The sequence below is a fragment of the Dermacentor albipictus genome, chromosome 1 (assembly GCF_038994185.2).
Source record: "Dermacentor albipictus isolate Rhodes 1998 colony chromosome 1, USDA_Dalb.pri_finalv2, whole genome shotgun sequence".
Taxonomy (NCBI): Eukaryota; Metazoa; Arthropoda; class Arachnida; order Ixodida; family Ixodidae; genus Dermacentor; species Dermacentor albipictus.
In genome coordinates, this window is record NC_091821.1 from 50,934,536 (window position 1) to 50,950,151 (window position 15,616).

Consider the following 15,616-nt stretch of genomic DNA (forward strand, 5'->3'; position numbering starts at 1 on the left):
TCAGGGTTTTCTACACTCGTAGGCTGCACACCATCAGTTTCGTTGGCTGAAGAACTGCTTAAGTCTAGGCGCGGCTGCGGCAACCGGCGGGGCGGCGCATGTTGTGTATGTCGCCTCGTCGTGTCGTCGCGCTGGCGACACGGAGCACGTGTCGCTGCGCGGCTGCGAGCGTTGGCGACATAAAACACATGTCGCCGCCTCCACATCCAAATCAAAAGACAGTGTATTAGGAGCAGAAGTGCACCCACTGGCGCAGCCTGAATACTTTCATAACGGAGCTCCAATGCGTAGGCCTTTAAGGCCTCGCTTGGGCAGCGAAGCCTGCAGAGGGCGGTACGCCTTTTCGAGAGAGACAGAGAGAGAGATTAAAACAAAGATGGGGAGGCTAAGCACAGGATATCTCTCGTTCGCGATCTTGTACTGGAGAAGGGGAAATGATAATGAAACAAGGGAAAAGAAGGAAGCAATGACTAATATGAAATTGTGAGTGTGGACGCTGTCCACAGTCTGTGAAGGCGCCACAATAGTTCTATACTATGTCAATGTCGCACTGAGACGTAAAACGCCACCGAGTGCAGTGTCACGATTAGTCACACAATCCGGTGTCTCTTATAAGAAACGAAGCGCTTGTTCGAACTGCCCGACGTTCAAACCACTTAAAAACAAGAGGCAGGTCATTTATTGACAAGGTACATTACCTCGTTATTTTCTGGAATTCGTTTGCACCGGGTGCTACATACTATCTGGCCTGGCTAACTCGCTGTCACGTCAATAAAAGCCGTGAGCGCAAGAAAAAAATTAAAGGAGAACAAAAATCTGTGATTCTGTAGGTACCATTCTGGTGAAATAACGGGGCATTGATTTCCAGCAAAATTACGAGAACATCAGCTCATGAAAGCCGAACAAGCACACGAAATTGATACTCAGGTCGGTCGGTATCCCGCCGGGTTTACTTATGAATAAAGAGAACATTACAAATTTGTTAGGATGCTTAAGGTTAGCCTTTAAGAGTGGAACGCGATGACATTCAAAGACCCTGCTATTCATGCTTCCCGGCAACTGCAGCTTATGTAGCCGTAACGTTTACCAGGAAATGCTGGCGGCGAACGCTGTGCATGAAGGCAAGCTTTCTGGTAGAAACGCGGCCTCTTGCGTACGTCGATCTCCTGTTAGTTTCGCGTTTTTAATATTTCAGTTTGAGAAGAGCTAACATGAATTGATACGGTGCGGTCTGCGTTTTTTTTTTCATTACATTTGTTTGTGGGCTGCCTTTCTGGAAATTCCGAATGGCTTTGTAAAGAATGAAAGACAAGGTATGAGCAACTTTGATGATAGAAGAGTGGTTGTGTATGCATGGTTCGGAATCTGGTTCGAAAGTTCCTTATCGCAATTTTTTTACCGCAGACGCCGACGCCGCAGGGCCTTTATTACGCGATAGCGTTAATAAAGGCCCTGTAACATCCCCGCCCCTTTTTTCTAATTCTTGAAAATTGCATTCAATTCGTGACATTAAGAATCGAGTTTCAAAGCTGAATCCAGGAAATATCGAAATCGAGCGCGGCCCCTGCTGCGTCAAACGGATAATCGCAGTGACGAAATGTATGACGCATTTTGAATGAATTCATGTCGCGACAAATATAAGGCACGTCGTGGCGGATGCTTGCCAGGCAAAAGGTGCCGTATCCGTAACTGTAGCGACTGGCCGCCCCATTCAGTCTGAAGCGTCGTCGTGATTTTTGTCACGTATAGTGTGTGCACCAAGCGCACCTCACGTTTCGCACAATAGAAAGAAATCCTACATGAAGCCTGAAAATAGGATGTCCCCTCATATGTTCCTCTAAAGAAAACCAACTTCTTAATGGAATAGCGCATTATGTTTAATGGATTCTTTGAATAACTTTATTTTCTTTCATCTAGCCATTCGGTATGTGTCATTGCTGTATTCCAATTCTTGGTCAATATGGAAGTGTAACGCTATGACACAAGTGGTACAGAATCCTTAAATGCAGCTAGATATGCGCCGTACTTCTCTGTGCATACACCTGTCATCGCTATTTATCACTCTCCGCGTATTATTTATTTATTTATTTATTTATTAGGTTACTTATTTTTTATTTATTTATTTATTTATTTATTTATTTATTTATTTATTTATTTATTTATTTATTTATTTATTTATTTATTTATAATATACTGCAGGGCCAGTAAAGCATTGCCGCAGAAGAGAAAAACATCTGGGTGGATAACAGATCACCACATAGAAATGTACGTAAAAACTCCCCAGAAACAGCAACACAAAAGGAATACAAAGAGAAAAAGAAGAGGAAGAAAGAAGAAAGGATGGTAGCTAGGCTATAATTTTGTATAACATCGTCTAAAATAATAAATATGCAACAAGTGCAAAAATCGATCGCTAGAGAAAAGACGAATACGGTTTCTGTTCAGAAATCGCATGCACCCTGCGACATGGCCTTGAAGGAAGCGTGGCATTGACAATCAGTGATGCACTGGGGTTATTGGTTCCATGCTACTACAATAGAGGGAAGCGGTTTCATTGAAGATGTATGGCAAAATATTGCACGTATTTTCCAGTCATTGTCACTGCGTGCAGATATAAAGTACGGTGGCAGAATATACTAATTTCGCTTTGTCTGATTTTAGTGAAAATATATGTTGTACATTGTCTCTAACGTCGCATGAAGTCGGCGCTTTCTTCAGAACAGGACTACCTAAAAGAGACTTAATGCCGGACACACTCCTGCGAAAGCATTAATCCCTTACAACAAGTCTAGCGGCTCGAGTTAGGGCACGCACTAGCATCTTCATGAGATTAGATGTCTGCGAGTCCCTACTGTACATGTGTCCTCCGGTATAGGTCGCCTATGTAAAGTAAAGAATTTTCTAAACTTTCAGTTCAACGTGGTTACAGCTTCTTTTCAAGTTCGGCATCTCCAATGCTTTCGCAGATGTATACCGGGTGTCCCATTTAACTCGGACCAAGATTTTTTGAAAACACGGGAGCTCTAGTGAAATCGTACCAACTGCATAGTAGCCGTAGTCATGTGTGCTTACAGCCGGTATGTTTTCCATCACGAAGTATTAATTAATAAATGTTTTTATTCGTGAACATTGTCCTTATTGCTTGAATCAAGAACATGTCAAATACAAAGTTGTAGGGGCCCTCAAATAACCTCCAAAATGTCTTGTGCTCAGCTTTTCCTCGTTGGTTTTTCTGGAAAAAAGAACAAACGCGCGCGAAACATCCAAAATACGAATTAGATATGCGCGCGCGCGCCGCTACTCAGGCGCTCCCAAGCAAATAGCCACGGGTACACGGCTTCACGCAATTTGATGGTCGCGCCATCATGAGAATACTCCACTGACGCAATGATAAGCGTAGCGGAGCCGTAGGGGAGCATTTCGAAGCTGGCACACCGTGACGGCGCCCTTGGGACTAATTTTGCGGACTCATCTTGTTCTGTAGATAGGCACACCCGGAACGTATGTTCCTTTCGTTCCTTTTGGCAATAGAAATAAACCTTGCGCAGGCTACGCCCATCTAATGCGTTGTGGCAGATCTGTACCGCCAGCACATGCTGATGTCGATTACGTAAATTATTTTTGCTTGACGTGTCAGTGCGTATACCATAACGGGAGAGCTCAACGGTACCACGCCAGTCACCTGGTCTTTAAGAAGACAGTCACGCCCTTCACGAATGATCAGAAGGCTGAAATGATCCTGGCTTTGCGGGCGGCGCACGGCGACAGGAGGAAGGCAGCCAAGCTATTACTGATGTGGCATTGTGGAGGGCACCCTAGTCTGTCAACAATACTTGGAACGTACGAAGTCCTTTGCGAGACGGGTAGCTTCACAAGAAAGCGACACAGGACGGCTACGGTAGTTGAAGAAGCGGAAACAGGTGTTTTGGCATTCTTTGCTGCTAACCCTCACAGTATAGTGTGCGCGACGCCCGTGTGGAGGCGGGAACCTCAAGGTCACCAGCGTTGAGGACTTAAAAAAGACGGGGATATGCACTGTGCCATAATAATCTTCATCAAAAACTTGACGACCGAGATTTTGTAAACAGACTTGAGTTTGCCAATTGGATCCTGACTTCCCCACTTGGGTGCTTTGGACGGATGAGGCTAATTTCTCCAGAAACGCACAAGTTAATCTTCACAACGTCCAACGTCCATCCCAGCCACGGCGGCCGCATTCATAGATGAGAGCAAAATGCGAAAACACCCGTATACTTAAATTTAGGTGCACGTTACAGACACCCAGGTGGTCCACATTTCTGGAGTCCCCCATTACGGCGTGCCTCATAATCAGATCGTCGTTTTCGCACGTAAAACCCCATAACTTAACAACGCTACGTCCACCACATCTTTGAAGGTCCCGTGAACGACGTCTGTGGCAACCTTCCACTTCCGCGCGGACCTGTACCCCAGGTCTGCAAGGTCGCTGGACATGACACCACTGGACTTCTTGTGGGTCTACGTGAAAGATCGCGTGTATAGCACCGAAACTACAACACCGGATGTCCTAAAAGCAAAAATAAGCCGCGAGAGTTCAAAGTCGTTGGTCAAAGCTGCAACACTACAAATGATGGAAAAAAGCAAGTACTGTATTGTTTCAGACGGGGACCTGTTTGAGCAGGTGCTATAAGTGGCAGTGAAAAATAATTGCTCAAAACTGGTGTAAAACGTGGCTGTTTAACCCACCTTCATGATCTCACCCTGTCCTTACATAAAAAGAAAGCTTGCGACAAAGATAGAAATAGGTAAAAGGCAATTTTGTCTCGCCTCTTTTCCGAAGTTCAAGAGACAGAAAGAGTAAATAGCTAAACCAGTTGCACCTTTGGATGTTTCTTTGTGAGCGGTTGAGATCGCCTTACGTGCTTTTCGTTTATTTTTTATTGAAATAAACTCCTGAGTAGCTGTTTTCTGCACACTCTCAGACAAAAGTACACCTTTTGGGGTGTATATCTTCCACAACAATAATCGTCAACTGTCTTGCTTGCGTTTCCTTTCTTGAAAACGCCGCGCCCGCTACTTTTCTGTCGGCGATGCTATGCCGTGCTGATAACGCGCATGCCGTTCGTTACTGGGAAGTACCCTGCTCGCAGCATTAGAAAGAAAATGCGGAAAAGGCAAATTACGTTTATTGTTGTGTGGCAAGATACGACTCAAAGGGTGTAAACTTTTCTTACACACTCTTAGTAAAATTTACACCCTTTGGAGCGTATCTTGTCCCACAACAATAATCGTCATCCGTGCTGCCCGCGTTTCCTTTCATTAACGCTGCGAGCCCGGTACTTTCCAGTCACGAACGGCATGCGCCTTATCAATGTGACGCAGCATTCTCGACAGGAAAGTAGCGAGCGCCGAGTTTTCAGGAAAGGAAACGCAAGCAAGGCAGATGACGATTATTGTTGTGGGACAAATATACACACCAAAGGGTGCAACCGTTGTAAGAGTGCACTCTTAGAAACATTTACACCCTTTGGGGTTTATCTTGTCCCACACCGATAATCGTCATCTGTCTTGCCCGTATTTCCTTTCTTTAACGCTCCGAGCCCGGCACTTCCCAGTCACGAACGGCATGCGCGTTATCAGTGTGACGCATGCAGCATTCTCGACAGGAAAGTAGCGAGCGCCGAGTCTTCATGAAAGGAAACGCAAGCAACGCAGATGACGATTATTGTTGTGGGACAAATATACACCCCAAAGGGTGCAAACAGTTTTTAGAGTGTACATGAAGGCGCCTTCTACGACACGGCGATAAACGAATGCAGCCGTATATCTTGAGAAAGTTGCTTGGAGGCGGCTTGAGTATCGGCACGCGAGCGCGCATCTATTTCGTATTTCGCATATTTCGCGGGCTTCTGTTTTTCTCTTGGAAAAAACAAGCAGGCACCCTTGAGCACGAAATAAAATCTTGATTCGCACGTTATTTAAGGTGCCCTACAACTTTGTAATTGACACGTTTGCGATTCAAGCAATAATAAAAACTTAACTGCTTAAAAGCAAATAAATAATTAATACTTCGTGATGAAATAAATACTGAATGTAAGTACACACGACTTCCGCTACTATACAGTCAGTACGATTTCACTAGAGCTCTTGGTTTTTATTTTTTAATCTTGGTTCAAGTTAACTTGGACACCCGGTATATGAGTTCATGCTTCGTCCAGTAGAGGTACGAAAGAAGCATGATACGACGCGTTACTTAGGGTAAACGTAAACAAAATTTTAATGTATATATATATATATATATATATATATATATATATATATAGATATATATATATAACCAGAAAGCGCGGTCACCTGAGCTCATAATGACCTCGCTGTCACACCCATGAGTGGTGGGCAGCCGATTGGCTGCCATTAAGGAAGTGCTCTTAGGTAAGATAATGTTTGTAACCTGTACAAGATTTACAAATTGCTTCGTTTGCACTGTCTATCACGTATGCCGCGACTGCTATCTAATAGGCCCGATGTCGGTACAGGCTGCGCCTAGCTGTACGCCGACTACGGGGGGCTCCGGGTACCGAGCCCCCTCCGGAAAATTCCGGAGGGGGTAGAGTCTCCCCCGGCGGTGCCGAAGCCTAACCCCCCCCCACACACACACACGCACACCTAAAATGTCATTACCAGAGTTTTGTCACCCACATCATTTGGGGTTTCTTTTGACTTGCCTGGACCTCTTCACTTCAAATTTTATTGTGGCTAATAGCTTACTGCATCATTGTTGGCACGGACGTGTACGGCTCTTAATTCATAATTTCGCTTTATTTCTGCAAATCCTGTCAATAGGAGCTCCTGCCCAGTAGAAGCACTAGCGGCGGCTGCCTCGTCCGTATTTTCTCACTTCAACATTGTTTTAAATTTCCTCGTTAAGCTACATGCACATATACAATATATTTAAATATACACACAGTACAAAATTTATGATATTTTGAAAGAGAAGGAGATAGCCGATCAAAAGTTATTTCTAAAGGCATGGATAGCTTATGCCTACAGAATGAATATCATGCGGTTGCTGTATGTTCACCTCGCTCTAAATTGCTTTACGTGCTTTTTTTTTACCCTGAAAAAAAAAACCTGCAGACTTCATTGATCCCTTCGGCAGGCTTGTTTATCAACGGCGTGTGAAATGCACATAAATCTCTCAGTATTGCTTCCCTTTCCATTAATCAATACTAATGACTCATGAAAAAAAAACTCTTCTAACAATTTACAACATTTATTGGGGCTGGAGACACCACTAGTTGCATAAATATATACAGGGCGTCCCGACTGTCATAGACTAAGATGTTAAAAAAGAGCGTTGTGTTACTCGAAGAAAGCCTAGTCCATATTGTTTCCAGTAGAGTGGGGTAGCCGCCAGTAATTTTTTCGTTACTGAGATTTAATTAGGAATTGTAATTATCTAGCTTGAGACGCACTGCCCTCATTATCAAAGTGTCAACTAGGCATTTGTAGGCATAACCAGGGGGCATCTAACCGCGGTATTTTCAGCGGCGAACTAATTACGTACTAATCTTTCCGACTGACAAATAAACCTCGAAAAATATGAAAAATACCATGTGACTGCGCTCCCACCCACATCATAAAGCAGCGCCTTCGAACAGGCTCCCTCTGAGTTAGCCAGAACGAAATAAAGTAAATAAAGAAAAACATCGTGATAGAGCTAGTGCCTTATCTGCTGCGCCATGGCCGACGTAACACGTTGTGTTTGGTGTCGGAAACAAGCTGTGATGTCCATTGTCTTAGTGCAGATAAAGTGCACGGATAGTTCTTTTTCTTTCTTTCTTTTTTTGCCACAAGACACATTGCCACAAAAGCGAATTGTCAACGTCAGTGCAAAGATTTAAAGGTGGGTTTTGTTTCATCCCAGTCGCCATGTCTTTCGGTAATGGGCAGAAGGAAAACGTGATCCTTGCCTTGGGAGCTGCAGATGGCAACAAGAGGAAGGCCGCAAATATATGTACATCAGTCATGGCGGTAGACCGAACGCGTCGTCTATCATCAGAAACTGTGAAAACCTGAGACAAAACGGCAGCTTCCAGAAACAGCGGCAGGGGACTCCATCTTTGTGTCTTAGCCTACGCACGGATGTTCTAGCATTTATGGCATCAAACCCTCATGCTAGCGTGTGAGACGCGGCCGTCCAGGTACCAATTTCCAAGTGATCAGTTTGGATTCTAAATGACTCGGCCTTTCTCCCGTACTACCTTAACCTGCTCCAATGCTTGGAAGATAGGGACCTGCATAATCGTCTAGATTTTTCGAATTGGGTACTCACAAAAGCCGGTGAGTCACCGGACTTTTTGAACAACATCATGTGCACAGATGAAGCCAATTTTCCCAGAAAGGCCCGGGTAAATTTGCATAATGCACACTACTAGAGTGACTCCAATCCCCACTGAGTAAAGCGGAATCGGCACCAGTACCCGTGGTCGTTCAATGTGGGGTGCACAATTTACGCCGGTGCTATTAACAGTCCCATCTTCGATTACATACTGCCTGGACAGCGTTACGTGGGCGAAACCCTTGAAGGAGTGGTGGATGAGTTTTTCAGCCACGTCCCGCTGTCACGTCTTCCACTTCTGTCGTATCAGCAAGATGGGGCGCCAGCACTGGCTGGATGCGATTCTTCATGCGCAATAGATTGGAAGGCATGGGCCTGTAAATTGAGCAGCTAGATCACCTGACCTATATGCACTCGATTTCTTTCGTCAGGGCTATATGAAATATCGTGTTTACATGATCGAGACGGACGTCAGATGAGCTTGAGGCAAGGATGACGAATGTCTGCCGTAGAATTCTAGCGTTGGTCATCAAGAAAGCCACAGAAGATGTGGTAAAGCGGAGTCATTACTGCGTAGCTGCAGAAGGAGACCTATCCGAACACGTCCTCTAGGCAACAACTGGCGTTCAATGGCACTTGCGAATTCATAGATAATAGGGCACACTGACATCTGCTGGTTTTAAATGCGCAAGCAATTCTATCCTTACCCGATGGAAGAACCGTCCCTCCGTCCGTCCCGCAAGATGATCGCTTTCAACATAGCACCCGCAGCTGCGAGTGAATTCACCTGCGTGCTGCCTCTCGCTTCAACGCCAACGAAGCGGCGAGAACACTGCACTCGAGGAGCTCCCAGCTTGTGCCGCACTCTGCCGCTTTCGCAGATTGCTTTCGAGACACGGGCCGCAGCGCCGCGCCAGACGTAGCCGCCACCGGGGCACGGTTGATCACGGTTCATAATGGTTCACTGTACCTAATAAATGTAGCGTATATTTCCTTCATTTGCAACACTTCCCTGGTCATTTCATCCCTCGTTCACATCCGCTGCAGACTATATATACCACCAGTGAACATTGCTTCTACTCGCCTTTTCTGCGTCGCCTCGTGCTGGTCTCACTTAACAGTTCGGTGCTGCAACCGCGCTTCTCCGTTTCATGGTTATTTCGCGGTTGTTCTCGCAACTATACGCCTCGTGCACCGCCTATAGAGGCGCCACTGAAAGCCACCTAGCGGACGCTTCCAACAGTACACGCGGGAGCAGTAGCAGACGACAACCATTTGCAGCAAGGATGGCTCAAGTTCGCGGCTGCGATTTCTCCTTTGTTCAGGTGCCAGGCTGCTTCTTCTGCGGCGACAGCTGTAGGGAAGATGCTGAACTCTGTGCGAGCGGGTATGAACCCGATGTTACCGGTTTTTGGGACAACATGGTCCACATACGTGCAAGGTGTGTCCCGCAGAGAAACGCCATGAACCCCATTTACATGACGTGGAGCTCATGTTGACTAGCCGATAAATTTTGTTGAGAGATGCGATCTCTCGATGGTTTTTTTTTATTCTACCCTTGCCGCAATGCTGCTTCTGTACCTGAATAATAAGCAAACGTCGTTAGTGCAGATATATATCAAACAAATCCGCACGGTACAATCTCTTCATATGCCGTTGTGATTTTTCTGCCGATGAATACATGTGACGTCGCCGAATAGCTGTAGTCGAAGTCGCCTCAAGAAGAGTAATTGCCAATTTATTAATGGAAACGCGTACACTAGCCAACGAAGTCACCAAACACACGGCTTAATAAAAGCGCGTGTTAGTGCTGTACCGCCGATGCAATTCTGCTGCATACGCCGATGAACTACCGTTCCCGGTGCAGTTTGTGCAATTTTAAATTCCCCAAGGGAGCTGCTTGGAAACGTACGAAGCTAAAGACAGACTAACTTTTCAGTACTTTTTTATATTACTAGAGAGAGGTGCCACATGATATATTTAAGGGCAGAGCAGCGCCAGTCAAAGCAGATGAGCGCTGGCGGCAAGGTCCGGTTTAGTCGTCTGCAGCGTAAGTATAAGAAAGAATTCAGCTGAGGACAAAATCACATGCAAGAAGGGACTACGTTGTGAAACAAACAGATCACTCGGTGTGTTGAGTTTGCTCAGGCAGCATCGAAGTGTGATGACTTCCCAAACGGGACGCGAACTTTTCAGCGAGAAATGGAACAAAAATACCATATGCAGCAGCTATTAGCAATTCTCGCCCTGAACTACCTATTTTCTAAACACATTTCCAAGAAAGCGAACTATATCTAAGATGCCCTCGAGCGAAAAGAATAAAGCTGTTAAAGAAGCACTTCCTTGGTATCATTCCGATAAGACACAGCGTGATTTATACCCTTTACAAACAAGGCAGGGTGAAAACTTCGCAGCTCAAAAGAATCGACAAGAGTTATGCCTAGAGCAAGTAGCAAAAGTTAAACATGTGCGAAGCCACGCATAAAATAGGTGCAACAACATGAACTGCGCGACAGCTGGTGCGAAGATTTACCGCGCCACATAAAACCAACAATTTCAGTTCTTGCAAACTTCAGTAGCTTTAACATACAACGCAACGCGCTCGTGCAGTCGTGCTGCCTAGCTAGCGCAACGCGGTAAAGAAGCGGAAAACAATATAAGTGGCAAACAGCATTCCGAACTTTAACTAAATGCCTTTGAACCTCATGCTGCACTGCAGACGAACTTCGTTGCTTACGCGTCTAACTATGATCGAGTGGAAAAAAACATCGACGAGACAAAGAAAAGGATGACAACAAGAAATTTCCCTTCGAAGCGACGATGCATTTTTGCTACCGTTGCTCCCGCGGATGGGGCTTTGCCGGGAATGATTAGAACCGTATCGCACACGTGCGATTGGTGTTGCCTATCTTGCTCTGAAAACGTGAATAACACAGAGAAGCACGATCAACGACACAACTAACTACGGCGCGCGCCAGGCTCCTCTCCCGCTTGTTCTGCGCAAGGCCGCCACCAGTGGCTCGTCCGTCGGCGTGCACGGCGCGTATACGAAACACACAAGCATATACTACTACGAAACACCACGTCAGTACTACGAAATGCTTACGCATCATTCAGATAAATCCCAGAGAAGGTTCTGCGTGGACGATATTTTTTTTTTCTGTGCAGACGTCCCGATTGCCAATTCGGCTTATTTAGAAGCGGTACATTTACTTTCTTGAACGCATCGGTTCTGCCGTTCCTCTACCTGTGAGTCGCTTCTCGGTCTCTTTATTTCACTTTCATTTGTGGCCACAAACCTGCTTTTGCTGCATGTATGCACTTTCATAAATATTAAATGGTCACTTTAATTTGGCTTTGGTCCGAAGCAAGTTTCTGGCGCGAAATCTACCCGCGCGCACTCTTTCGATGCGGTGCGAGCGGAGTCGGGATTTTGAAACATTCCATCCCTATTCCATTGCTTCTTGCGTTTCGTGCTTGGTCAGAGCGGCGCTTCGGACACGTTATCAAGGAGCTTTTGTTATCGATGGGATCAGTCGGCCTTGAGAGACGGATAATAAGTGTGACGTAGAAATGAGAGGAAGGAATAGCTGCGAAGCCGCGAAACCTTCTGTTGATGCTCCTTCCGTACCATTATCAAGGTGATGCGCTGTCTCTTCGGATTTGCCACGGGCAAAGCTGTTCAGAATCAGAATCAGAATTTAATAGTAGAAGTTGGGCCACATTACAATTATTTGGTACACAGAGCGCGTTTTCATAGTCAAGGACTGTATCGGGACCTTCTATTGCTTTCAATAAGCTTATATGAGGGCGCTGCTTTATGATGGGGTGGTAGCGAAGCCACGTGGTATTTTTCATTTTTCGGGGGGTTTCTTTACCAGTTCGAAACAATTGTACGCAATTAGTACGTCGCTGAAAATACCACAGTTAGATGTCATTTGGGGCTGCCTACAAATACCTCATTGACACTTCGATAATTAGGACAGTCCTTCACGAGTTACATAATTAATTATACGTACCTAATTAAATCTCAGGTACAAAAAAAATTACTGGCGGCTACTCCACTGTACTGGAAACAATATGCACTAGGTTTTCTTTGAGTAACGGAATTGCTCTTTTTTTAGGTCTTGGTGCATGATAGCTGGGACACCATGTATAATTCACTCAGTAAACGAAATGAGGTCAAGCCGCATTCACTCGAAATCAGAATCAACAGCGGTCATGCGCGGCAGCGCTTATACTTGGACACACAGGAAAAAAAAGAGAGATGCTAGAGTTTGTCCGGAAGGGCGAAGCAGTATTAGTGATAGCGAAACATAAAACAATTTCATGAAGGAAGATTACACCAACGAGAGACGCCAGATTCTTGGTGGTGCGAAAGGATTCAGGCAGTGAAACTGAAATATCTCCTACCTATTATGAGGTCTCTTGTATATAGCCCTATAAGGCTGTCACTCTATATATATTTGAGGTCCGGAAAGCTGGTCGGGCCCCAATCTCCCCCCCCCCCCACCCTTAGAAAAATTAAAACTTTCCGCCTGTGAGGTGTGCTATAAGATGTTCACTTGCAGAGTTTTGGTGTTTTCATCGTATACGATGAATATATATATATATATATATGTCTACACTCGAGAAATATGTTGCCGCATTTTATATGTAGCTTGAGGGACAATACATGGTTTCGCTGTTTGAGCCTGAACTTTGATCCTAAAGTGCTGCAAAAACATTATATGTTATAGCATCATTTGCCTGATGAGCTATTTGGTACCTGTCTTTCATATATCACTTCTCCTCAGTGCTAGCAGCATATCCACAACGCCGTGAAGAAATACCTTTTTGTGCGCTCCCAGACTGGTAGACACCACAGTAATTTGAGTACTTAGCCTGTATGCTGACCACTTACGGTGGCGGTATGATCGCTAAATAGATGCCTCTTCTGTGGCCAAAATAGTAAGTCTGAGGTAATACACATTCTAATGCCGATTAATTTGTCATAGCTTCGAATATTTATTTCTTGCGATTTCTTTACGCTGCAAGTCAACTGAAACTTATCTTGGCATTCCAGATATCACTAGTGCTTTCTTTTCGTTCAACATGTTTATTTGCACCGCTTCTGCGTGAATTAGCATGCGTTGGATAATTAACTTGTTAATGTTCTTTTTTTTATGATGCTGCTCTTATAAATACAGCAAAATTTCTAATTGCTCTGAGATAACAAAGAACGATACTATTATGACCTGCTAACCTATATTCCTTCCACATATATATTGTTCTAAGCAGCTTCACATAATTAACAATTCAAATCCAAAGACCTTACCTTTGTGCGTTATGAACTGCAGGTCGTTCGCTGAGCAAGTTGATGGAGCACAAATCCCAAACCTAATGTTTGGGTTGCTGACTTTTTCATTTGTCGAGCCGTTGAGAAGAGCGCGTCTACCCTGGAACATAGAGCGAAGTGTTTCCATGAAGCATAGTCGAACATAACAGCCTCGAAACGAGTAGCTGTGAGATATCGAGAAAAGCATCACAGACGGCGAAGGTACAGGCTGGATCAATAATTTTGTGCATGCCATGCTAATGGCTTAAAGAACTCGTAAAATAAGCAACCAAAATGAAATCGTGTAGTTGCTCACTAGAGTGGTTCGAACGCACTACACAGTGCACTTGAAAGATATTCAAGCAAAAAATACAGAGAAACGCAGGAATTAAGATTATTTGACATTCCTTAGCCTACATGCAGATCCGAGATGGGGAAGAGAAGCTGAAAAAGGGAAAGGCATGAATTCTCTTCATCCAATGTTTTCAGCTCGCACGAACTTCATTGCTTCGAGAGAGACCTCAACAATTCGTGCAGCCAGGTGGACTCGGTGCGCTCGCTTAATTAAGTGCACTTCATAACAGTCGAAAAGCTTGCTTCGTACACGAGTAATGTCTTAAAACAAAGAACGGAACAAAATTACAGAACTGTACTAGAAAGTAAATTAGTACTCATACTAATTCATACATATACACATACATACACACGCATACATATACATACTCCGCAAGAAGCGGTCTTTATTCGTCATTAAGGGCAAACTACAGAGCTGGCACAATAAAAAAATTCGCGCAGAAACTCCTCTGGGAGTTGTTTATGTAAGCATTGTGCCACTTGCTCATCTCCAGGCAGCCCGCTGCCATTATCAATGTTATGAAACTTGGTCTGACCAGTATAAACTCTTATATCAACCCTTCCGTTCTTGAAAATTCAGCGCTCGCTACTTTCCTGTCGAGAATGCTGTGTCACACTGGCTTGGAAGTGCCGGGCTCGCAGCGTTAAAGAAATGAAATGCGGGCAAGACAGATGACAATTATCGTTGTAGTACAAGATAAGCCCCAAAGGTTACAAACGTTTTTAAGAGTGCACCAGGAAGAGGGCGCCACCGTTGACGAAAACAAAAAACTGGGGCGGAATTCACTAAGCTGCGCCGTTCTTATCCAAAAAGTTCTTACGCTAAGATAAGCGTGCAACCGAAGTGCAGCGCGTTTAACTTACGGCGTTGTATGAGAGCGAGGACGAAGCGAAGCTCGGAATAAACGATGGGAATTAAATGAAAGAAGCGCAGTCAACAGATAACATGATCGCACATCATGCATTTGTACTTGAAGCTATATTATTAGGGAAATATCACTGCACATCCCTATTCGACAACTTCCTTTTCCGGACGTCTGCTACAGCGCCGACAAGCGCAACCGCTCTCGCTCATTCACCGCATCGCCGTCAAAAGAACGCATTGTGAACTTTCACGCATTCTACCATTTCTGCAAGAGGCAGGACTGATGGAGACGCAAAAAGGTGGAGCGATTGCCAGGTGGAGCGATTGCCAGCCAGGTCGGCCAGGCTAAACCCACCTGTAGCAACGCCAACAACACCACCACTACCACCATCACCATGAATCAATCTACGGCCTTGCTGCTATCCGGCAGGGAGCAGAGACTGGCACGAACATCTCAATACAACATATTCATTCACCGTCCTGGTGTCCCGCACGTCCGTAGCCCGGTCGCCGACTTCCTCCGTCGCGTGGTACACTGCTGCTTTTATAGATAGCCATTGGTGCCCGGCGCCTGCGCATGGTGGCCGGTCGTGCCAGTCATCCACACGTGTTGTCCGTTGGGGGCCGTGCCCACAACCACTACCACAATATTAAAAAGTGACTAAATGTATTTACTTCGATACTGATATTGGAAAGGAAAAAAGAAAGCTGCAAATATAATAAATAGTCCATACGGCCTCAAGGCCATATGGACTATTTA

At 45.0% G+C, this 15,616-nt stretch overlaps 1 protein-coding gene across 5 annotated transcripts in view; it reads right to left on the reverse strand.

Annotated features, from left to right (window-relative positions):
• Window positions 1-15,360, reverse strand: part of LOC135912004 (nose resistant to fluoxetine protein 6-like) — an 84,422-nt gene extending 69,062 nt beyond the window's left edge. For 3 of the 5 annotated variants that reach the window (XM_070532673.1, XM_065444387.1, XM_065444386.1), the window contains exons 1-2: window positions 15,212-15,360; window positions 13,638-13,758 (exon numbers count right to left, since the gene is read on the reverse strand). In XM_070532673.1, the coding sequence (XP_070388774.1) occupies window positions 13,638-13,758; window positions 15,212-15,253 (163 nt within the window). In that variant the 5' untranslated portion in view covers window positions 15,254-15,360. Of the gene's footprint in view, window positions 1-9,027; window positions 9,164-13,637; window positions 13,759-15,211 lie in introns of those variants that run through there. The other 2 variants (XM_070532676.1, XM_065444388.1) reach the window with 2 other exon arrangements.
• Window positions 15,361-15,616: the final 256 nt, after the last annotated feature.